Source organism: Perca fluviatilis, chromosome 10 (assembly GCF_010015445.1).
Source record: "Perca fluviatilis chromosome 10, GENO_Pfluv_1.0, whole genome shotgun sequence".
NCBI classification, from domain to species: domain Eukaryota; kingdom Metazoa; phylum Chordata; class Actinopteri; order Perciformes; family Percidae; genus Perca; species Perca fluviatilis.
In genome coordinates, this window is record NC_053121.1 from 3,514,994 (window position 1) to 3,541,354 (window position 26,361).

At 40.5% G+C, this 26,361-nt stretch overlaps 1 protein-coding gene across 1 annotated transcript in view; it reads right to left on the reverse strand.

Annotated features, from left to right (window-relative positions):
• Positions 1-1,148: 1,148 nt before the first annotated feature.
• pigg (phosphatidylinositol glycan anchor biosynthesis class G) overlaps positions 1,149-26,361 on the reverse strand; it is a 103,856-nt gene continuing 78,643 nt past the window's right edge. The window contains exons 11-13 of the mRNA XM_039813419.1: positions 18,070-18,379; positions 10,916-11,079; positions 1,149-2,270 (exon numbers count right to left, since the gene is read on the reverse strand). Coding sequence (XP_039669353.1) covers positions 2,048-2,270; positions 10,916-11,079; positions 18,070-18,379 — 697 coding nt within the window. The 3' untranslated portion in view covers positions 1,149-2,047. The remainder of the gene's footprint in view (positions 2,271-10,915; positions 11,080-18,069; positions 18,380-26,361) is intronic.

Genomic DNA, 26,361 nt, shown 5'->3' on the forward strand with positions numbered 1-26,361 from the left:
TTTGTCGTACTTGGGCAACTTAACCCTTTACAAGCCTTTTTCACAGCAGACACGTTGACTTAATTAATAACATTAATGATGGCTCTGTTGTATCCCAAGTGTTCCAGTAAGCCATGACAGTGACTATGTTTACATGCACACCAATATTCCACTATTATTTAGAATATCACAATATTCCGAATTTGATACGTCATGTAAACAGCATATTCTGTTTGGATAAGGCCTTTTTCCGAATCTAGCATTTTCAGATTAAGTCATGTGGGATATTCCAGTATTATTCAGGTTTCAGAGGCATTCTTTGGACATGTATACAGCGCATTGGGAACATGCGTCCCAATCAGGGTTTATGGCCTCTTGGCTTATGGTCAGCTCTGTGCGTTGCTATAGTTGCTGTACACAAGCCAACCAGCCAACAGTTTGCAAGGCTGCGGTAGAGATGCACGCCCAAAAGAAGAAAAAAAAAAAAAAAAGAGGAGAAACACAGCTACTTTTAAACATTATCAAAGACTTGGATATCAACAGGTTTTTGGATATGCGCACACATCGCAAAGCCGACCTTTTCAGGAAGGTGGTTGAAGGAATGAAAGAGGAAGGGTGTGTTCGAACAAGGATGCTTCCGGGGGAAAATTTGCTAAAATAGGATTTTTCCACCGGTGGTGGACTGATGACAGCCTCCCTCTTTTATTCCTTCAACCAGCTTCTTGAAAATGTCAGCGTTGAGATGTTTGCGCATATACAAACACCTGTTGATATCCAAGTCTTTTGTAATATTTAAAAGTAGGTGTGGTTCTCCTTCTTTTCTTTTGGCCATGCATTTCTACCTCCTTACAAACGGTTGGCTAGTTGGTTTTATGTACAACAACCAGCAACCATTTAACAACTTATAATACATCCATGCCAGCAACGCACAGAGCTGACAATAAGCCGTAAACAGACAAGAGGCCGTAAACTGCGGTAAAACCCTCAAATGAGACGCATATTCACAGGGGCGGAGCACAAAATTCTGGGCTCTGTAGAAAGGCATTTTCTATGGGCTCCTCCCCACATCCACAGCTATTCATTCTAGCATCTTTTTTTGGCCCTCCTCACATGAGGGCCCTGGGTACTCAGTCCCCCCCCCCTCCCCCCCCGAGTCCGACACCCCTGCATATTCCCAAAATGTCCAAAGAATGCTTCTAAAACCCAAATAATACCGGCATATCCCACGTCTTAATCGGAAAATGGTCTTTATTCAAACGCAATGTGCTGTTTACATGACCCATATCAAATTTGGAATAGTAGTTCATAGTTCAATTCATAGTAGTGCATGTAAACATACTCATTGTGACAGTGAGCCAGATTGCATACCAGGACCCTGAGATTGAAGCAGCTAAATGGAATTCTGCCATCATTCATTTTATTTATCAACACCTGTGCTTTCCCTACTGTGGCAAGTCTAAATATCCTCCGTGAAAGAGACCCGAGTTGAATTTGGTGTCCTCGTGTAATTCGCAGCATTGCTCAGCCAAACCTAAACTTCTGTGCAGATGCAGGTCTTTACGAAGCTGTTAACAAAAGAGTTGAGCTCCCTGAGCACCCAAGCATCACGTTTACACTCCGCTAAACACAAACACATGATGTTCTCCCATGCAACACCAAAGTCATTCAATTACACATGTAGAAAAACATCCAACTCTGCTCTGCAGCTCACTGTACAGCAGTCCCTGAGCTCACATACTGTATGTATATGTGAAAAAGTTTTCTTTCAAAACGCTTCTTTATGTCATTTCACTTTTATTCGACAAACATTTTTTTCCTTGGAAATTAAATATTCAAATAGACCTCTCAAAAATACATTGTAAGTGCTTTGTCAAAGTGTTTCTTTTTGCAAACCCAACGAAGAAAGGACCCTTTGTGAAGCATTTGTTCACATATTGTTAACAGCTCAGTATACTACAGAGTACAGGGAAAGCATATTGTAGAGTGTATGGGTCTGAAAGTCTTACGCACACTATTAAGAGACTGTGCCTGACCCTTTGACTTCCCTTAAGGGAAGATCTTTGGCCCTCTAAGACTTACTGGAACTGTGGCTTTGCTCCATGGTGTTGAAGAAGAGACAGACTCCTGCAGTCAGCAGCAGGTGCATGGACTCGTACAGTAATTTGGGTGAAAAGACGCTCCATATGAAGAGATGGTAGCGCAGAGCGGTCACCAGCACAATGTAGGCTGCAGCTGGCACAGACCTCAGCAGGGCCAAACAGTAGCAGCCATGGCCGAGTGCGACGGGGCTCCTGCGGAGAGGAGAAGGATTGATCAGAGAGAAGGGGAAGCACTGCAAAGAGCAAAGCAGGCGACTCTGTGCTGCGAATAACTTCCACGGAAAAGTTTACACGTTAACCAAGGTCACTCTAAGCTGCTTTATGTTTTTTTTTCTCTCTCCAAAAGATGATGTCAAATCAGTAAAGCTGCAAATTGTTTGATGTTTTATAGCAAAAGGCTCACATTTTCACATTTTGGAGTTTTTACCTTACGCATGTACCCGGGAGAAGAGTCTGATCCAATTATCTTCTCACAATAATACGGATTGCTGGCAAATTCTGATAAAGAAGTTAATGACTTTAAAACCTGCATGATGGGAGGGAGGAGGGGGTGCAGTGAGGAGATTAGGATATGATGATGAAAAAAAAAAAATAAAAAACACACACACAGGGATACACAAAGAATTGTGTACAACTAGACTTCATCTCTGACGCACTGAAACACATGCAGACATTAGCACAGGGATCTTGTTCATTTAAACAGCCCAGCTGAGGGGGAGGAACTTTAAAGCCGTTTCCCAAGACAAGAGAAGTAGGAGATGTGGGAAGCGGTCCAGTTTGGAGGTGGGAATTCAATCAAAGGGCCAACATTTATTCAAACAATATTGCAACAACTTGCAAAACTACATACGTGTGCTAAGAGGCTCTCATAAAGGAAACTTTATGAACAGAGATGCACCGATTGACCGGCTGGTGACCGGAAATGGCCGATTTTCACGTCATCGGCCATGACCGGCGACCTGCCGGTCAGTCTGACATATGCTGATTTTATGCCGGTCAAATTCACTCGGGCGGCGCATCATTTACATCGCGCAACATCAGCACCACACGTATACATGCAGGGTTTCCGCTATATGCATGAAGCAGCAGCGCACTGCCGCTCAATCAGCCGTTTATGATGTTTATATTTTATGTTTATGAATAGGCTAAAATCGGTATCGGCTGGTCAGACTCAATGAAAAATCGGAATCAGCCTAGAAAATTGGAATCGGTGCATCTGTATTTATGAACCACTTCATGAAGTCAGTTTTGTTTTTGTAGTGTTGGACATCATGTTTTTGTTGTGATCACATTTTAGCTGTCAATGAAATTCTGGAGATGTGGCGCATCATCATTAGGTTGAACGACGCAATTGGTCAGATGATCATCAGACAGATTTAAAGGGGCATGCAGTGCATTATAAATGTGCAAAAGAACCCAGTGCAAAATAGTTACATAAGCTGAGTAATCGGGTCGATTAATGCAATTTAGATATAATCGGCATGGGCTGATGCCTGCGCTCACGAGGCCGATTAACAAAAAGATGTCTGCAGACACATCTGCAGGCAGCCTTGTCAGAGTGGCTGCTGTGGAAACAGTGTCATGGCTGCAAGCCTTCAACCAGCTAAACTAGCTTACAGGGCTGGAGAAACTATTGTATGGGCATCCCCAGCCCCCACTCCTACTCCCAAAGAGTACAACATTTATCAGATTTGTCATTTGGGATGGTTGCGGGATGCTAAGCAAGTGTAACTGTGAAGCATTTTAGGGTATGTTAAAGCCTACAACTAAACAGACTAAACCGAGACAATGCAGACAATAACAGCGTTAAATAAATGTACATGATATCGGCCATTGGCTGCCCTGCTCTATAAATATCGGCACTGGCCATTGAAAAACCCACATCGGTCAACCACCAGTGTAAAATGAGCAGAATGAAGGATAATTGAAGCAACGACTGAGGAAGATCCCGGCGCTGGAAATCCCCCTCCAAACCATTGAAATAAAAGTTTGATGGAAGGCAACGTTGTCCTTCGGTACATGACATGCACAGAAGATCAGCTGTCTGTCACCATCTCCACTGCTTTTTCACAGCTCTCAGCTCAGGCCATTTCAATAAGCCAATGCAGCCTCTTGGAAAGCAAGTACACGGTGAAAATAGAATCGCCTGAATATGTGTTTTACTGTTCGTATTTATGTCAGAATATCCAACTCTTTAGAGACTGTTTTAATGATGGCAATTAAGTCAAGTGGTGTTGATGGGCCTCCTCTGATTGGCCAGTTTTGAAGGTTCACAGAGATTATGTGCACTGAAACAATGAACACATGCTCTTTGCCTTTTTGTTTGACTGTGTCAAGGGAGACCCTTTGAAAAGCTACCGATCAAAGTCCATTTCCAGTACTTGCCTTGTGGTCGAGCTGCTGATGGTGCAGAGTGAATTCTTAATGAGCTACTGTATATGAGACTATTTTAGAGTTCCATTTGTCAAAATGTCTCTAAGTGTCTGAGTGCATATTACAGGTAGGGCTTCTGTAGAAAGCACCACTCTATGAATAACAACAACAACAACAGAGAAAGATGGTGATGTAATGTTGTAATGTAATGTTAACAAGCTGGATTCAATGTGATGTTAGCTTGAGTGGCATCATAGAACAAGTCCATGCAGTGGCCTCTCACTGTCCGTGTTTTCTTCTTCGAATTTCGACCCTTTCACAGTGTGTTTTCAGTTCATGAAACATAGGTGTGATTGGCACAGGACAAAAAAGCAGGAAAATATACGGCGCACCCATGATGCGGCGACAGCACCCCCCCAACCTATCCTTTTAGGAAGGCTATATACTGTTTGTTTTTCTTTGAGATGTTTTCATTTAACTGTGTGGTCATTTAGAAGGCTTACTGAATGAATCTGCCAGACTGTTAACCTACATGTGTTCTTTATGAGATGTGTAATAGTACTGTTCAGGCATGAAAACGGGTCAGGGGTGAAAAAGGTGAGAAGGATTTTAAATATTCAAGATTTTAAAGCATCAATCTGATGCATTTTGAGATGCATTTTTTGCCAACCAAAAGTGTAATATTTCAATATGCACTCATTAAAGTTAATTTTAATAATATCATAATCCTACAATGAATCATTGTGAAAACTAAACTTTACTACTTTGGCCAGGTCATCGTCAAACAACTAATAGTGGCTAAGACCATACTATTTGAGAATATACAGATTTTTGTTGGTTTCTCCAAATACCTGAGGAAAAATGTCATTAGCACCACATAATAAAATTAACTGTTTTAGTTGAAAAGGAAGCTACAGAAATTGTGGCCAAGGTATTGTATATATACCTTTTCACATGATCACATGTTTTACTGTAGTTTTTTTTTTAAGTATTTGTCTTAGTCATTGTCACGTTTAACCCTTGTGTTGTATTGCCTTGTCCTTCTGGGTAAAAATTGAAAATTCACTTTTTTTAGCGCTTTTTTCTGGCCCGTTTGTCGTTTTTTGCAAAAAAACATTTTAAAAGGTTTTTGTCAAAAAAGCTTTCAAAGCTTTTTTTATTCACCAAATTTATGACATTATACCTATTTTTTTAGGTAAAAAAGCAGAAATTATTAATTATTTGACTAACAGTTAAGATCAGAGGATGTTGAGTGGATCACAGACTGGTGTATGTTAAAGTTTAGTCAGGATACTGTTTTAAAACCATTTAATTATTTTTTTTTCAAATGCCTAACCCTAACCCTAACAAACCAAAATTCAATGAAAGTTATCATTAATTTTACCTGCATATAACGTTGTATGGGACCCATAAAACATATCCATGATAATTTTCTGCAATTTGGTTGAAACCCATATTTTTTATATAAAAAACTTTTTCAAAAGGGTCAAATTTGACCCGAGGACAACACAAGGGTTAAAAGTCCATATACATTGAGGATGCTTGAACATGTAGCTATTTACCACTACAAAAAAAATGATGTTGGAACGTGAGGACGCTGACGTGAATATCGCTGCTTCACAACCCGCGAAATTTATATTTTGTTGTGTTTTCTAGTAAATTAAGTACCCTAAGTTTTAGATTAGTTGTTGGTCATTCTCAACACCTTTCTATCCCTTGCTGTGACTTATCAATTCTGGACTCTGTGCTGCTGCCAGCCTGTGTAGAGTAGCTATGTTACTGACCGTCGATCAACTGTTAGCTTCAGCTGGCTAACGTTAGCTGTCAACCTCCTGACTAACTGTTACCGCAAACTAGTGATCTAGCGAGGATTATCCCTTCAGACCACAGTGGACTTCAGTGGACTCTCCATCCAAACTCCCAACTGGACCTTCGTCTGCCACGACTGCCGGACTCTTTCAAGTACATGTACTCCCTGTCTCCGCCGATCACTTGGTAGCTTTGAGACACCTGGTCAGCTGTCAGTTTACGCCAGCTAGCTTCTGTTAGCTTCCACCGACGGCTAGCCATAGACAGTATATGGCCATAGACAGTATATAAGTATATGGCTCGCCCAGCACATCTGTGTTCGCTGCGTAGAGCTCTTTTTCCCGACTTTGAAATTACGATTCCTACGCCAAGACCTGCCCTTCAATCACTACTATTGGCCAGGCGGCGTCCATGCTTACGCAAGGTAACGTAACCTGATTTGTTCAGGTCTTATCCCCTGACAAATCGGCTATCCTACCTAACCCCTCCCCCTCCTAAATTTTTTTTTGCGGATTTGCATGATTTACGATTTACGGATTTATCTGGAAGAATCACACCCCTGATGAAAGTTAACTAACATTTTAGTTGCCTTAAAATGTCCTGTTCGGTCTAGCGTTCAGTTGTACTAAAAGACACTCTAAGGCCACGAACAGACCGAGCGTGTTTGCAGGTTGTGGAACGCGATGCGAACTGCACAGCATTTTTTGGTGAAGACGCCCTGATTAGTTGCTAGTTGTTATTCTTGCTTGAATCACCAATCCTCAGCTACGCTAAATGTTTTTCAACTATAGACGTTCAAAAAACACAAGAGCAGCTAGCAAAATGCTTCACTGTCATTGAAAACAATTACAAAAATCCACCCCTGGCTGTTAAAACGCGCTCTGTCTGATCAGGGCTTAAGGAGTCGGATGTTTTTTTCTCTCCCAGTAAGTACATTATGTTTTAAGTCTGTTTTCCACTAGCCAAAATTAGCATTCTAATTAATATGTTAACATGAATTATGGCTGCACCTTGCTAACCAAGCTAGCACTAGCGTTAGCTGGTAGCGTAGCGCTCCTCCCCAGCTCTACCCTCGCGATGCAAATATGGTCCCTTTTGGATCCAAAAAAAACCAAGACGGCAACGGCCAAAATGCCACTTTAAAAGGGGGAGTCTACAAACCAATGGGTGACATCACGGTGGCTACGTCCACTTCTTTTATACAGTCTATGATAGCAGCACAAAATATGAATGTGATGGGAAGACTAAACAACATGACTAAACAACATACTGGTGATTTGGCTATTCAGAGGGTAAAACCACATTGAATGTGGCGAGGCCGGCAGGCTCCACCTACACTTACGGTAACGTTCTGCTTGTAGGCAGATCAGTCGTGCTGTCAGTCTAAATGTGATTTACTGTCTGCTTGCATTGTTGTTGCAGTTTTGGTTCACAAGTGAAATGGATCAATTCATAAGCTGCGTCTGTGTTTTGTTTTTTTTCAGATGTTTTTAGGCCAGAATTTGAACTTGTATACATTCACAGGTGTTATGTTGTTATTGGTTACTGTAAAGTGAATTTCCTTAAAATAAATGCCACAGCTTTGCCGAGCTTGCCATGGAGTAGCTTCAAACAGCTCGGGTTGATTTTTCATTTGTAACCTCTCTACTCTTGTGGTGCTACAGGGAAGATGATGGAGGTCATTATAATCCCTTTGGAAGCATGAATGATGAAGTTTTGACAATGTCTTGTCAAGAGTCAAACTTTTGGACACAGAACATTTTTACCTCATTGTAGTGCTAAATGAAAGGTTGAGAGGTCGTCAACATCACAGAGTCATTCTCTGAGGACCTTTAATATCCACATCTAGTGTCAGGCCAGCCAGGAGCTGTTCTGGTCCAAAGTGTTGGATGGACAAATCAAAACCAAATCAACTTTTCCATCTCTAGGCTCTGCCGCTAGCAGCACAAACCGTTTGAGAGGAGTATAACTTTTTAATCACAGACTGGCTGAACTACTGAAATGTTAAACACATCATTTCACATGTGGGATCAAAGATTGTGCATGGGTATACACACCCTTGATGGGACTTTTGTGCTAACAAAATTAAAAACCTTTTTTTACATAAAGAACTGACCTTTTTAATCAAGAGGCTGCAGCCTTGGATATTTCAATGCAGTTCTGTTACTGACATTTAAACACGAAAGGGAGGTTAACTCTTTTAATAAAAAAACAAACATCAAAGGCGATTCCAGAATTTTTTAAAGTGGGGTGGCACAGGAGGGGACCAATAATCCTTAAGGGGGGTATTATCAGAATTTTGGATAGTCATCATGGAAACATTAATTGGTAATGTCACAAGGGCTGGGATAACTGGCAGAACAGTCAACCAAGTGACAGTACTCTGATACAATGGAAATCACAATTGTCTAGTCCAATGGATTGGGGATGTGGGGGGAGGGCGGCAATCATATTTTCATCTAGCCCCGCCCCTGCCTTTGTCGACATTAAACTTTACTTTTGGTTCCATCAGCAGGGCAGCTGTTGCCCAGCCACAGACCTCATCACTCAGCACTGTGCAGGGGCCTCATGCTGAGAGGAAGCTGTAGTTATTGGCTGCATTCACACACGTACAGCAACCCAGCTACTGGCCGCTCTCCAGTTAAGGTCTCATACAGGTTAAGCCGTCTACATGCATCTTTGATACCCTGCAAGCGAGTGTCCTTGTTGCCATGAGTAAACCAATTAACAGAATATTTCCATGCCCCTGTACTGTCCCACCCACAGACAGGATTCAAAAAGAAACAAACAACGCACAGAAGTAACTGTGTTAGTGATGATGCTGTGTGGCTGCGCTGGCACACAGACGGTAGAAACCAAAGTACCAGAGAGTAGCATGTTAAAATTAAATTATACCAGAGCAGTGGTTCCCGCATTTTGGCTGCCCTATCAGAGGAGCTCAAGTACCCCTGCATGGCACCACCTGTTCCAAATGTGTCCTTATGAATGGATTATAAACTTGATGTTATTTGAAACTATTAACGATATCAAAGGGTTGATTGTTACAATAATCAGTGTTGTAATGTAAAAAAGTACAAATATTGTACTTAAGTAGAATTTTCACATATCTGTACTTCACTCCACTACATTTCCTAAAAAAAAGAAAGTATACTTTTACACCACTACATTTCCCCTAAGCATCTTAGTTACTTGTTACTACAAAATAAAATCAGAAGAAATTTGTTGGAAGAAAGCAGGTTTGGCGAATCATTGCTCCTAGATTGCAAGTTAATGCACTTCCATTCCAGTTGGTGACCTAATGCCTGTTTGTTGCCAAGCGGCAAAAAAAAAAAACATAGGCCAAAACTAAAGAAGAAGAAGAGGAAGAATAATGACTGATAGTGTCATGGAAGCACCTGGTGCAGGCTCTGTCTCTGCCACCCTGACGACAGTGGTGTTGAAGATAATGTTACACACCTTGTTTTTTTTTTACTTTTAATATCATAAAATTACTTTTGATACTTAAGTACAGTAAATATCAGATACTTTATGACTTTTACTCAAGTAATATTCTAAAAAGGAGACTTTAACTTCTACCAAAGTCATTTTCTGGTAACATACATAATTTTACTTTTACTTTTATTTTAAGTATTGCTTTCAAGTACTTTATACAAGACTGACAATAATGTTTTCATAAAACTGAATTGTCAGTGGGTTGTCTTGATCAAGTTGAAATGTATAGTACTACACCACTTGGAGGGACAGAAGCTGGACATTTTAACCATTTCCATTACTTACAGCTAACTATTTCAACTTCTCTGCTCACATGAAGAGTGCGCCAAAAGTGTCTCGCCTCTTGCATTGAGCGTGTAGGCTCCGCAAGTTGTGACGGCGCAGGGCTTTTTCATTTCAGGATGGATAAATGCAAAGGTTTTTTTTAGTTGAATGCAAAAGTTCAAACAGGCATCTGTAGAACATGACATTAGTTAATTACACAACTGTGAACATGACAAAATACTGATAAAGCAAATAACTTAAACTAGGAAGTGAAATAATGAATTCATTTTTTATAATAATATGTCTAAGGGTTTTAAAAGGTTTTTTTGTTCACGTATTAGAATACGTTTGTTGTTTCAAATACAGGGATTGTATACTGTATAAAGCACAAGTATAATGTCCGTGAATAGATATGAGTTTAGAATTAATGACAGTTCTCAGCATTAAGGAGCTGTATGGCAGAACGTGCAGCCATGTTTGGTCTATGGCATTCCTCCGGTAACACTCTTCTTGATTCTTCACATAATGTTTTGTTTGTACGGCCCCTGGCGTTTCGGAGAATACTGCAATGGGTAGCCTATAGTCTGCAGTATGTCCGTATTTCTCATGTTGCTTCAGTACACTTTAAGAATAATCACTGGGGCCACTACCAAAAATTACAGAGGAACATTTTATATCCAGGAATTTGCATTATAGACGCTGCTGACTATCCATTCAAAATCCAGCCTTATACTATGTTTCAACCTAGTCTTGTTAATTCAAATCATGATTTCTATTTTTTTTTTTTGAGTTAATGTTAATGAGTTGAGCTTTCCACGTACCCCCTGGAAACTGCATACACAGCCCTGGGGTGCTTGGATGGATATCAGCCATAGAGTGACTTAAAAACTGACACGTACCTGTCTCTTTGTGAGCTGAGGAAGCAGACGAGGTGGCACGCCCAGAGCAGGGGCCCTGCGTAAGTGCTGAGGGCCGTTAAGAAGATGGCTGGGGCTTCCACGTAACTTTCCAGTCCAACAAAGCCGACGGAGATGTCGACGGTGGCGATGTTGTTGGAATTGCCCTGCAGGAGCACAAATAAATCTTATTTTAGCATCACCAAGGGTGCAGGAATAACTAACCTTTTACAACGATCTGTGGGTGAAGCTTTGCAAGCATTTCGGAGCTCTTAAGAACTGGCCCTTTGCTTTATCATCATTACTCTGAGCTTCTGCCGACTTCCCAGAGGCCCAGTTGTTGTTTGTGTTTTCCAGTCCCTGACCAAAGCAGCACACACAGCCTTCTGTTTGCTGGACTCTTGTTAGAGCCACTCAGGCTACTGTGTAAGTGTGTACATGTGTATGTGCCAGCACAAGCATAAAAACGGTTCATTTCTGGTGTATTTAACTTTCTTTTTGGAAGTTTCATCTCAAGCTTTAGAAGATGTAATCACTGTTATGCAATCGGGATTTATAGTCACAATATAGGCTAAAGGCTATTTGGTTCTATCAATGTAGGATATATTTACATAAGCAAAAATATGCCTTTCTTTAAATGTAATAATCATTAAAAAAATGTTTCATAGCCTTAAAATACTGGATATGTGAAGGACTTTTTATGAGCTTGTTTCATCACAAGCTCAACCAGCATCTGAGAGAATCATATTATATAATCAGGGCTTAAAGTGAAAAAAAAATCCTGAGCCTGAAACTATAATAAATTCCTTACATTACACATCACAATCACAACTTTGAATTGTTTAGCTTTTCATAAACTCTTGGACAAAGCCGTTATGTTTAAATAACTCTGGCATTAAAATGGGTCAGGGGTGAAAAAAGTGAGAAGGATATTACCCCTCTAGAGGGGTCGGGGGGCATGCTCCCCCGAAAGAAAATTTTAAATATTTAAAGCATCAATCTGATGCATTTTGAGATGCATTTTTTCCAACCAACAGTGTAATATTTCAATATGCACTCATTAAAGTTAATTTGACTGGCAAAACAGTTAAAGTCCTTCTGACATTATACAATAATAAAAGTCATAATTTTTTTAAACTAAAACGTTTTGTATCAATTTTTACTTCTTCCAACCATATGTTAAATAAAGAGTCAATGTGGATTTACATATTGCAATAATATCATAATCCTAAAATGAATCATTGTGAAAACTAAAATGTACTACTTTGGCCAGGTCATCATCAAAAAAGCGAATTAGTACATTCAAGATTTTGTCCATGTTGATATTAGCTGCTTTATTTACATTTATTAAAAACGTTGCATTGTTGATCTTTTCATATAGCTAGAAGTCTAAACTCTGGGACAAGGCCGTTATGTTTAAATACCTGCCACGCTGATTCCAAACAGACAGCTTTGTCAAGGCAGTTTGGGCTTCAGATAGCTACAGTGAACGTGCACACACGTATTGTTTGTATCACGGTCGGTCAGTGAAGGAACAGGCGCAGTCGCAACGGTAGCGGTCGTTGCCGGTAACGTTCTCATATGACAGAGTGCACGGACCGAAGCTTTGTGACTAGCAAGCCCCGTCTTACCGCTGCTGTCGTCCAGTGTCTTCCTTCAACATGCGCTGCAGAAGCACCCGGCTCCCTCAATTTGAGGCACCAAGTGCTAAACAGCTTCCCGTCTCCAGCCTTTTCCTCTTGTCCTCTATTCATGCCCAGCGCCATTTATTTTAACTACTTTCTCAACTAAAGCTGTATCTACATGCTCCAAGTTTGATAACATTATTTTAGCCGCGTTACCACGGAGACCACACCGCACTCTCGCTTTTCGGCAAAGACCCGCCCTACTATGCATCCGATTGGCTAGAACTCGTTTCATTGGTAGGTGGAAGTTCGATGATTGCCAGCGCATCAAAAACAAATCCCATGTGGACTTTTTAATTTATTTATTTTTCTAAAATATTCATATGCCAGAAATCCGGCACCAGGCCCGATTACTTTCAACCCTGTGTTAGTTAGAGCTGCGTTCCTCTGATATGATTGGTATGTGAAATAAATTGACTCGAAAATATTAAACCGCATGCAAGTTTTTTTTTTTTTCTCACGGCCGCACGCTGGAGATCCGGCACGGTGCCGGAATACTTTAAGCCCTGTATAATATATATTATAATATAATAGCATTTTACTCTGGCAGAAAAGTGCTGGGGAGTGCTTCATCCCAGCGCTTTGTAGCGCTGCCCGCGGGTTTGTTTGACAATAGTCTCGCCTTCCCAGACCTTCCTCCACAGCGCCGCTGAGTAAGGTCTGGCTAGTCCACACAGCATTCCGGGATGGGAGAAAAATGTGCTGTGGTTTAATGGCATTTCTTTAAACCAATCACAATCGTCTTAGTAAGCCCAGATGGAGCAATGGCACCTCTGCAGAATAGCCTTGGGAAGGAACTTGTTTTGGTGGAACATGTGTATGTTCAAAAGTTGTTTTATCTGCACAACAGAAAACTCAGATTGGACAGATAGTCTAGCTAGCTGTCTGGATTTACCCTGCACAGATCTGAGGACCAGTTAACCATAGTCCTCACAAATCCACCGGAGGTTAGAACGCCAACACAAAGAAAGCGGAAGGTGACGGACTCTGGTGGAATTTCCTGCGGCGCCTGAACAATCCCGAAAAAGAACATTTTGTTGAGATAGACTAGTTTGACAACAACATTAACATTAGGTAAGTAGCTAAGTTAACGCTATGTTAACAGGCGGTTGAGTACACAGCTAGCAACAAACTCACAACGTGTACAGTGATAAAAGCACAACACTCACGCCAACATTGAGTGTCCTGCCCACTGAAATTGAAAACAATTGAAAAAAAAAGACACAGGCGCTCAGAAAAACACGTTAGGGCCTGTGTCCATATACTGTTTACTTCTTAGCGCCAGTGTCTTTTCCGCTTCGAAATCCTGGGATGAAGTGCTCTCCAGTGCTTTTCTGCCAGGGAAAACACTCTGTGGACACTGGCCCTTATGTGGACACTCAGTCGTAAGCAGGTTAAAAAGCTTTTTGACTAGAAAGGCCGCTCAACTCCAGTGAATCGAAACACGTTAATGAACCCGAGTACTGGACAATCATCTTTAGCCGAACCTACAATAAAGGACTCACAGGCAAGGTAATCCATGTTCAAATTTGTGCTGCTCAGGTGCTTAATCGGATTTCTACAAGGCGCATTCCGGTTACCGAAATCACCAGCGCTCTGTTCACACTCAGAGATGAAGCCTTCAGACAAATCAATCCATCTGAGCCACTGAACCAACAGCACTTTTGAGAAATGCTGCCACGTCTGCTCACATCTTTTCCTGCAAAATTCAAATTGGCTCACTTACAGTATTTCAATTTTGTTAGTGTTCTATACTTAGCAAAATTCAATTTCCATGCGCATAACAAGTGATAATTACATTTAGAATTCACTGTGATTGCGGCATGTATGCTCCACCACACACACACACACACACACACACACACACACACACACACACACACACACACACACACACACACACACACACACACACACACAGAGAAAACTCTGTCTGGTGGAATCATCAGCAGGCATCAAGGATGTCTTTCTTGTTCAATTTGAATGCAATGATGATCCACGAGCAGCAACACATCAAGTAATGCTTTATTTCCCTTCTGTACACGTCTCTGATCACAGAGGAAGAGAACATTAACAGCTGGCTCCATTTTAAGAGCAGGTTGGAAGCTGCATAATATGGATATTTAATGCTTGCTTTCTTGCTGAAATCCTGCTGTGATCTTTCAAATGTAAGGAGTGTCATTCAGCACCATAAACAAATCCATCTCTTGTGAAAAAAAATAAAACATCAAGTGCAACATCAAGTGCAAGAAATGTGAGTGACATTCAGACAAATTTGTCATAACAACTGTCAGAATGGGGCTGGTCTAATAAAAGCTCCATGCTGGAGCGTATGCATGGCATGCAAAGAAAAGCTCCAAACTGAAATATCTACTGTAACTTGTATGTTTACTGGAATTTCAGAGCTCGAAAAACATCTTTGTGATGATTCATATTTTTATATTTATCTGAATCCATACAAGCGGGGGGGGGGTCGCCCTACTCATGTGGCCACACAAACATATGTGAAGAATAAACACCTCCTTGCTGCTTTACTGACCATCTGGTTTTGGGACGATAAATCCACAGAAAATCCACTGCAAAGTCTGACTCATCCATCACTTCAAATGAGCAAGACAGCTGAAACGCAGACGGCACAAAACTTCTACCGTGAGATACTTAATTCATCATGTGACACGATTTTACTTTTTTTTGTGTGTGACACTAGCGATGTCTGCATCTGAGTTTACCTGGAATATTTCCCATAATCCTCGTGCTTTTTGTGTGTTTGGCTGCCAAAAAACAAGGACACTTTGAAAACAACAGCTTTCTGCCAATATTCATAATAAAGCCTCTGAAAACACCACAGCAAAAGCGTTTTTTGACTCCACATGAAGGTCTTTATGATCAATTTGCAGCCCAGAGCTCACTGATCAACTGTAACTGTATTCGCTGATTAGATTTTAATTCAACATAATTTTGATTGTTCTGCGTGACACCAGCTTTTGTTTCAGAGCAGCAAATTTAAATCACACATGTCGCTGCTTTATAGATCCATTATGGCTACAGCTTGTTTGAGAACGTTATTAGTCAAAAGGTCTGTAATTACGTGCCTGGGCGCCTAGGCTGAAAATTGTTTGGTGGTGGTCTATTCCAGAGCCCATCACAGTATTAATGACCCGAGGGTGATGACGGTTATTAAACTGCTAGCGATGTGGAAGTCCAGTGTTAACAACGATACACATCTGCTAAACAAATTTCTGTCCGGGGGAGAGGTTAAATCAAAAGGCATGCCTTTGAGGAACATTCATAGCTCATACCACCATAACACATCCGCAGGAAACAACTAGTCCAATGGGTCTTCATGCCAGCGCAGGATGAAAGTAATATAATTTACACACAAACACTTCCTCTGCCCAGAACTGCATCCTATTACAGTATCCAACACTTTATGTCAGGGTGTTAAATTTAGATGTCTCTCACAATCAGACAAGGAAAAACTTGCTTACTGATTTGATGTTCCCTGAACTCCCTCTTTGTAGATATGTGGTGGTTTTGGCTCCGGTTCGCATCTTGCCACCTCTGTTCTTTTGGCGTCAGCCCCAATAAGTATCGCAATTTGTGCAATGGTTATAATTTGTAAACTGGTAATGTTTTTTTTATAACCGCAAGACTTATTTTTAGATTTACTGCAGGGTAGCTTTTTACTGGTCTGGACTACAATCAAAGATAAACTGGAGAGGTCGGTAGGGGAGTTCAAATAAGCTTGTCTAAATTTAATCTAACAGTGAGTTCCCCACTGCCCTATTTACTGTTATTACTCTGAAGATAAAACAGTTGGTAATATATATTAGTAACATTGTGGGGAAATTTTCCTCTGAGGTTTTGGTGTCTGGCCACTTCCGACATCAACTACCTTGCCAACACTAATATGGGTTGCCAATAGTGGTAGGGTGATAGACCTTAAATTAATAACACAGTATTTTAGTATTTTTTTGTCAGTGACGGTATTAAATCACAGTATTAAGAAATTAAAAGGGATACTCCACTCAAAACATGATTCTACCTCTTTTCACTCTATAGGCAATATAAGAGAACATATCTTACAAACATTTTTTTTTTTTTTTTAATCCGAAGTAGTCTATATCCACGACGTTCCACTTCTGGGATTGCTCCGGTGATGCCGGAAATTCTGCTGGATGTCCCTCATTTTTGGCTGGATGTCCGTTACTTTCCTCTTTCTTTGCATTGGCGTTCTAAACTCCGGTGGATTTATGAGGACTAAGGTTAACTGCTCCTCAGATCTCTGCAGGGTAAATCCAGACAGCTAGCTAGACTAACTGTCCAATCTGAGTTTTCTGTTGCACGACTAAAACTACTTTTGAATGTACACGTTCCACCAAAACAAGTTCCTTCCCGAGGCTATTTTGCAGAGGCACCGTGGCTCAGTCCGGGGCTTAACGCTGCCCAAGCTTAGCGCTGCATTTTTTGAATGATACCCATCCCTAGTGAGTGTCAGTATCAGACGTTGAGGGCCGCGACAAAGCGTCATTATTTGACTTGTTGGGGAACGCTCTGTGAGAGCCGTGTGGAGGCAATCCCAGGCCACTTTTTTCTCGGAATATCAAGTACAGCCCCCTTTGACAGACAAAGCAGCTGTTATTCTCTATCACTGACCTCATTATAAACTCAGCAACAAAAAAATGCCCTTTTTCAAGACACTGTATTTTAAAGATACTTTTGTAAAAATGTAAACAACTTTAGAGATCTTCATTGTAAAGGGTTTAAATGTTTTCCATGCTTGTTCAATGAACCATAAACAATTAATGAACATTCACCTGCTGAACGGTCAAAAAGACAATAACAGCTTGCAGGCGGTAGGCAATTAAGGTCACAGTTAAAAGAAAATTAGGAAAGTAAACAGACCTTTCTACTGACTCTGAAGAACACCAAAAGAAAGACGCCCAGGGTCCCTGCTAATCTGCGTGAATGTGCCTTAGGCATGGTGCAAGGAGGCATGAGGACAGCAGATGTGGCCAGGGCAATACATCGCAATATCTCTACTGTGAGACACCTAAGACAGCGCTACAGGGAGACAGGAAGTGCAGCTGATCGTCCTCTCAGTGGCAGACCACGTGTAACAACACCTGCATAGGATCGGTACATCCGAATATACAGGATGGAAACAACAACCGCAAGAACTGGCCAGTCTGGTGCAGTCCATGAGGAGGAGATGTACTGCAGTACTTAATGCAGCTGGTGGCCACGCCAGATACTGAGGGCTACTTTTGATTCTGACCCCCCCCCTTTGTTCAGGGACACAATATTCAATTTCTGTTAGTCACATGTTTGTGAAAATTGTTCAGTTTATGTATTAGTTGTTAAATCTTTTAATGTTCATACAAATATTTGCATATGTTAAGTTTGCTTAAAATATAAAAGCAGTTGAAAGTGACAGGACGTTTCTTTTTTTTGCTGAGTATAGTTGCTTACCTGAAAGTAAAAGAAGGCCTGACCGAACCAGTAATGCATGATGGTGGTTTGGGCTGCGTCATAGTGGAGTTTCTTCCAGATAAACTGAGCCATGAGCGTCTGGACCAACAGGCAGCAGCAGAGGACCGGCAGGTTGTGAGCCCGAAACAACAGAGAAACCAACAAGACCAAGCCACTGTAAATCTCCCATAATCCCCTGCTCTTCAACTTGGCATCTGCTGTGATGATCTGGGATCGCAACAAGTCTTTGGTGCCCGTGAAGAGGATGCCCAAGATGAAGACGTAAACAAAGCGTGCCTCCACTGTTCCCCTAAAGGAGAAAGATTACAGACTGTGTCATTTTTGCATTTTGCAGTAAACCAGTATTGATTTTTTTTTTCCTACAAAACTCCTTGTTCACTATTTGAGTAATTAGGGTAAGTGATTCTGGGATGTAGATTCTGGCAGGCCTGCTGTACCCGTCCATGCATTTAGCAATTAAATAGCCACATATTTGGGTTTTGGGACATCATTTAATTCAGACTTTATATACTGAATGATCAAAGAAAAAGGCTTCTTATCAAATAAAGGTAACAAAATATGTAAAACAATGAACAAGAAGAATAAAATCAAACTAATTAACAGAAGCAAAACAACCAACTAACAAATCAAATGCAATGGAGCATAAAGCCCTGACAAAAGCTTTGAAATGAAGACAGAAAATTTGACACTTATTATTCTGACATTTCCTTGTGGAGAGAGATAACTTTGATAAATGGGCAAATATGACATCATCAGTAACAGCAGATATGGAAAAACAAAGTGTAAAAGCTCCAAACCATATGTTTAATTTGACTGACAGCAATCCAACGATCAACAGTCTAACATACTGTACCTGTGGTTCCTGTATATTTCAGCCAGTTCCTTTGCTATAATAGCTTTTTAAAGTTAACTATTTTCATTAAATCCCTAACCCTGTGTCTTGTTAGACATTTCTGTAACTCATAACCCTTCTTTCATTCAGTATGCAGTGTGTCAATGTAACATTAATAATTAAAAGGTATGAGACTGGAAGACAAAATGAATCGCCTGAGGAAAACAGACTCTCACACCCATCACTCTGTTGTACTTTCTGCATCGCTATCATTTGAGAAACTTGTTTTTTTGTTTATTTTTTTTGGCATTTTAGGCCTTTATTTGTGACAGGACAGCTTAGACATGAAAGGGGAGAGAGAGGGGGAATGACATGCAGCAAAGGTCAGCAGAAACTTGTTATTAACATGCTATTTGTTACATTTTACATACTTTTTTTCAGCTGCCTGCTACTGATATCTGTGGGCTGGTTAACCAACTACCTCGCTGATAGGACTCAAGCTACGCAAGTTGAAGGCCTGATGTCAAAATATGTATCAATCTGTAAAGGGGTCCCCCAGGGTTCCATTCTGGGGCCACTTTTATTCACTATTTATAAGAAAATGTCCAACATGCATTTTTATGCAGATGACACTTATTTATTGTTGTGCAGCTACCATTAGAAGGCGTATGAATGCTCGCAAAGTGCTTTCGATAGAGTGCAAGCACAGCTTTATCAATTAAAGCTTTTGCTTAATGCTGAGATGACCAAAGTAATAGTCTTTTCAAACTCAAAGAAGGGTAAAACAACTGAGGTAGTTTCATCTTATAAATATTTAGGATTTTTAATTGATGATCACCTTTCTTTTAAGCTTCATATACAGAACCTAGTAAAAAAGTTGAAATTGAAGCTAGGTTTTTTCTTTTTTTCTGCCAGAAAAAGGCTAGTCAATGCCACATTTCTCTCTATTATTGGTTATGGTGATCTGTTGTATATGAATGCCCCATCAAAGTGTCTTCAGATGTTGGATGCTGTGTATCATGGAGCTTTAAGGTTAATTTCAAATTGCAGACCCCTCACTCATCACTGTACACTTTACTCTCTGTCAAATCGCCGGCTTACTCACCTTTATATCTTCATATACAAAAAGGCATTATAAGCAGGCTCCCATATTACATATCCGAACTTCTTTCTTTTACACAGAGTACTTATGGTTTACAGTCCGAGAACACTATTTCATTGAATGTACCTCAAGCTTGGACAGAGTTGTTCAAAAAGGCTTTCATGTTTGCTGCACCTTCCACTTGAAATGACCTACAGAAAACACTCAAACTACGGTGTCCAATTTCCTTAAATGACTTTAAAGGTTATGTCAAAACCATAGAACATGAGTCCATCCACACGTGCACATACTTTTATTTAATTGAAATGCACTTGAGTTGTCTTTGCCTCTTTTGTGTTTGTTTTGTGATTGTAATTCTTTTTATATGTAACTAATTTGTTCTGCTATCTTGGCCAGGGCTCTCCTGAAAAAGAGATTTTATATCTCAATGAGACTAACCTGGTTACATAAAGGTTAAAACAAAAAAAATCAAAATTCTCACAAGTTGTAAATGCACAGTATTTTATATACTGTACCAAAGAATTTCTAATATAGGAAGAAGTTCCACTCCCTCGTTACTTCCGGCTTCTGAACTGGTTGCAGTTCCAGCAGAGTTCCATATAGGGGGCGCTCACAGGCCAGTGCAGAATGAATGGGACTCTATGGAGCTATACCCCTGAAAATCCACTTTTCTCAGGATATAATTTTTTGTCTAGTAATTTGAATGCTGCATTCGAAAGGGGAGGCAAAGAAAATACACACTGCTGGATGTTAGATTTCTTTAAAGTCGTTTTTTTGTTCTAAAAAGCCTTTTAAAAACGTCATACACACATACGGCCGGAGATACTGCTTTACGGCAAGCTCTGAGTCGCTTCCTTTTTTCTCTCCAGGCATCGACAACACAGCTAACAGGTTCGGCTCTCCCTGTTAATACACATGCTAGAAAGAGGTTTGCTGATGTTTTAAAGACTACGCCGAAATATTTACTCTGACATTCAGGCTCTGCTTCAGATGCCGTCAAGCGGGCTCTCCGAGCGTAATCAGACCTTCACTGACCAATCAGCATTCATTAGCAGAATGCTAGCGTGTTATGGGCAACAACGACTCCCCCTGTAAGAAATCAAAAGGACATAAGTACTCGTTCATTCAACTTTCAACCTATAACCCATGTTGAACTTGCAAAAACTACAATCAAATCTGAGGTTTCTCAACGACAATCAGGCGAAAGAGACACATTTAGCCGTCTAGCTCCATAGAGTCCCATTCATTTAGCACTGGACCGCGATCACCCCCAGTGGAACTCTGGTGGAACTGCAACCAAATTCGGTACAATGGGGCTGAATAGGGAGTGGAACGGCTTTCCGTAGACCGGCTTTGACTGTACCTTACAGGACAAAGCGTGTTCCACAGCATTCTGGGTATTTCAGGGGCCAGTACGTTTGTTTTCATAGGAAGCACACACTGCAGATGTTATTGTTGTGTATATTCCACTTAAAATTTTGAATAACCTGTGCAGTGAATGATAAAAAGAACAGCTAAAAAGCCAAGACAAATTGAGAATACCAACAAACATTATGGAGAAGCTTTAATGATAGGAAGGCAAGTGTGTGCTGATGCTTTCACATCTGAGCGGTTTGGTTCGTTTGAACTGAACCCTGGCGTGTAAGTCCGTTTGTTTGGGGTGGTGTGAAAGCACACACACACACACACACACACACACACACACACACACACACACACACACACACACACACACACACACACACACACACACAGAAGAGGTCTAATTAGCAACATAAGTGAAAACACCTGGATGAGTAAATTAAACTTCCAGAGTTTGAGTTTTGTTAACTGTAAGGTCTGCGACAACAAAGTGTGAATGTTTTATTAAATCAATACAATTTACAAACCGATGCAAGTTTGCCTTCTTTCAATTATTAGTCAAAATATGTAAAAAAAGAAAAAAAGAAAAGAATGACACAGACAAACCGACTTGTATTGAGCCAGTTGGCTTGGTACTTGTTGCGCTCACTTGAGTTTTATTATTGAATAATACTGGTTGTCTTTCTGTAGTCAGATGACTGTGCCTGGTCGTTTAGCTCTGGTTGGTTAGATCCAAAAGTGTGACCTCTTTTTCCTTCAAACAACTGACATACTGTAAGTTCAGATGGGTAAGAATGGTATGGAATGGTAAGATAGATGTAGGCTTGGAATTCATGTCAGCAAGATTTAAAGAGATTTACAGATGGGTAAGGCCCATAATGTATGCCCTGTAGGTCTGGGTCTAAAGAGTGACGCTATTACAAGGTAAAAAAAAAAAAAAAGTTTCCATGAGGCTGTTCTCCTTCTAAAAGGCTTACTCCACAAAAATCATTTTCCAACTATCAATAATTTATATGCTTAAAATTGAAGCTTTAAAAGGAAAAGTGCTTTGGATTACGAAGGCAATTACATTTCATCATCTAATTTCCATTTCAGGCATTCAGCATGTGCGCTTATCCACAGAAACTTAAATAAAGATGATTTTGTTTCACCTCAAATCTGCTTACATTTATTAATATTTGTTGAAAAAAAAAGGAATGAGTAAATTAACCCGTATGAAATAGAAACCAGACAACAAAAGAGTGGTTAGAGCTATGGCGATGATGAGTTGTTTTATTCTACATCAGAATGGATGGAGGGGAAATAAAGAGCATTAAGAGCTAATTAAGTTTAGGGAGCCACTGGATTTTCAAGGAGTTACAGCCTGAGGAAAATGAGGCTTTTAATTGTATTCTATGCAAACACAATGAGATTAACCCAGCCATTAACAATACAATGTTGGGTATACTCTTAGCCACAGTACCCTCAGATTATATCTAGCATCCATTTAAAGTAGCTCCCGGTAATATTTCCAAATTGCGATGGCTCAAAAGCTTTTTACGCATTTAGAAAATCTTCTGTTCACAAGCATGACATAAACATGCTTCTTCTCGGGAAAAGGCTAATATAGAGTAAAGGGACTTCTTTTGCAGCAGGATGCAGTCAAAGCTGAAAAAGTACAACAGGATAATAAAGGACCCTGAAGGAGTTGAGCATGTATTGGACATGTATTATTAATAAGTATTTTTTTTGTGGGAACTTGTTCCAAGAGAGGAAAGAACCAGAGGAATATGCTCCATACAGCACTAGTCTTTATTATTCAATACTCCCCTAACAATGTGGCAGGGATTGTATTCATCATTATTTTATGCAAAGGAAAAGTGGAAAATCCTGGCCTGGATTTGATTTCATGCGAGGACAGTGATGCATGTGAGCTACCGAGCTTACTTGTTAATTGTTCCAAATTATTATGCTAATTATATTTTTCACTGATTTTCCTAAAAGTTGATGCAAATGACAGTGACTATAATTTTCAAGTCACCAACTGTTAGGGTAGAAGTCGAATTTCATTGAACCAACCACCCAATGAAAACAGTATTTTTTTCAAAAATAAAAAAAAACTCAAAATGCAATGTTCCAAATTATTATGCACAACAGAGTTTCAAAACATTGTATAGGTCATAAAGAACTGAAATGGTAATTTGCTGAATTTGCAGCATTAGGTCATATTTACTGAAATCAAAAGCCATTTCAATCAAACATCTTAACAGGGCAAGTTACAAGTTAACATAGGACCCCTTCTTTGATATCACAGTCACAATTCTTGCTTCCACTTAACTTGTGAGTTTATGGAGAGTTTCTGCTTGAATTTGTTTGCAGGATGTCATAATAGCCTCCCAGAGCTGCTGTTTTGATGCAAACTGCCTCCCACCCTCAAAGATCTTTTGCTTGAGGATGCTCCAAAGGTTCTCAATAGGGTTGAGGTCAGGGGAGGATGGTTGCAGTGGGCCCAGAAATACATGAAGACTAATTTTCAAACAGTCTGGTTTACTGATGAGTGCCGTGCAACCCTGGATGGTCCAGATGGATGGAGTAGTGGATGGTTGGGTGATGGCCACCATGTCCCAATAAGGCTGCGACGTCAGCAAAGAGGTGGCATGTTTTGGGCCGGAATCATGGGGAGAGAGCTGGTCGGCCCCTTTAGGGTCCCTACTTTCTTCCATGGTACAAAAAGAAGAACCGTGCCTTCCGTAGCAATCTTCATGCATGACAATGCACCATCTCGTGCTGCAAAGAATACCTCTGTGTCATTGGCTGCTATGGGCATAAAAGGAGAGAAACTCATGGTGTGGCCCCCATCCTTCCCTGACCTCAACCCTATTGAGAACCTTTGGAGCATCCTCAAGCAAAATCAAAGAAGGGGTCATATGTTAACATGTAACTTGCCCTGTTAAGATGTGTTTGATTGAAATAGATTTTGATGTCAGTAAATATGACCTCCTAATGCTGCAAATTCAGCAAATTACCATTTTCAGTTCTTATAAAAATGTTTGAAAACTCTGTTGTGCATAATAATTTGGAACAGTGCATTTTGAGTTTCATTGGGTGGTTTGTTCAATGAAATTCGACTTATAACCAAATGGTTGGTGACTTGAAAATTATACTGACTGTCATTTGCATCGACTATTTAGGAAAAACTGTGTAAAATAGCATCTGCATAATAATTTGGAACACATCGTAGTGTGCTGGGTGGAAAAAATTGAGTGAATTACAAACGGGCATGTTTGTGCTTAACAAAAATAGCATTATGCCACACACTTAATATGACTGTCCTTTACAAATAGAAAGCAGTTTGGCGAAAACACGAGATTTCCATGCTCGACGCCTTCCCTTCTGATACCTGTGTCTATTTACCTCTGAAAGACTGCGGCACTAATCCACATCAGTGTGAAACAATAAACAATAAGGCATGCAAAATTCTGAATGCTGAAAGGAAATCTTGTTTACTTTGACATTTTCAATGCAGAAAGCACAAGCCCTCATCCTCGTCTGAGCAATATAGGCTATTTGCGGTTAGCCCCCCCCAAAAGTGGCTGCAGTTCCTTTAAGTGTCTCCTGATTATAGTGTATCACACAGCACAGCTTAGCGCCTATCAGATTCTTCCACTATTCCAGCCCTTACTACAGGCAAGCAGCAGGAAATGCAACAACACTAAACATGACTCCTGCAACCCCTCATGTCCCTGCACTCTGATCCTGCGAAGTACAGTAACATACATTAACGATAAAGTCATGGTTTTCCAATAGAGAGATGTAAGCAAGCTAACAGCCAGTTTAAGCAGCAGCATGTAACGATGGGTTAATAATGCTGCATTCTTCTTTGCGTCTTAAGTATGTGTGCTTGGTGGCAATATGCAAAGCCTCTAGTCTAGAGAGAGATTTGTTCCAGACAGTGTAATTGTTAAGACGTTAGTATTGAACAACAATCCTATCAACCCTCCTCAGACACATTATTGTCATTTTGTGTTGAGGAGTTTGTAAAAGTACTCCGATTTCCCTTTAGCATGATGCTGTAGTTCAGTCCACCAAGCAAACACCAAGGTCACAGCAGGTGCAGTCTTATTTAAGAACAATAACAAAGAAGAGGCCAAAGTTGTTGTGATAATGGCGTACAGCTGAGTCTCTCCAGCAGAGCACATTTATCATAAAGTACAATGCCAAGAGTGCATTTTGTTATTTTTGGAATCATTTTGTTGAGATTACAGATTTACAGCCCTGAAACATAACAGAAATCTTTCCAGAGAGTCAGATTAATAAGACAAGGCAGGTTCTTAAACATTCAATAGAGCAGATACAGTAATAGAATACTTTAAATTGTCATTGTGCAGTAGAACCATACAACGAAATTTGCTTGTGCAGCCTCTAAAACAATACTCACTTTTTTTTTTTTACCTTTATTTATCCAGGTAAGTCGATTGAGAACAACTTCTCATTTGCAACGACGACCTGTCACATTCACACAGTTACACCTGGAAGCTGCCCAGTACAACCACAGTCTGATCTACTGGCCACTGAGCAGCTCCACTGGAGCGGTTGGAGTTTAAGGGCCTTGCTCAAGGGCACCTCAGTGGTGGTAATGAGGGAGGAGCAAACGCTGCTCTTTCACCTTCCCCACCCAGATTTGATCCTGTCGGTCTGGGGATTGAAACGGCGACCTCCCAAGCTCCCAAGCTCACTTCTTTAACCTTTAGGCCACCACTTTCAAATACACACTCACACAATAAATAAAATAAGAAAAATGTAAAGAACATTATCAAGGCATCCAATTATCATTGGATCCCACTGCATAGAATTAGGGTTGGGTACCGAACCCGGTACTTTTACCGGTACCGACCACATCACATCGGTACTACCGAGTATTGGGTCACGTTAAATCAAACGGTGCCAAATTTCGGTACCTGAGAGCACATAAGTGCAAGTTTATCTGTCCTCTCTG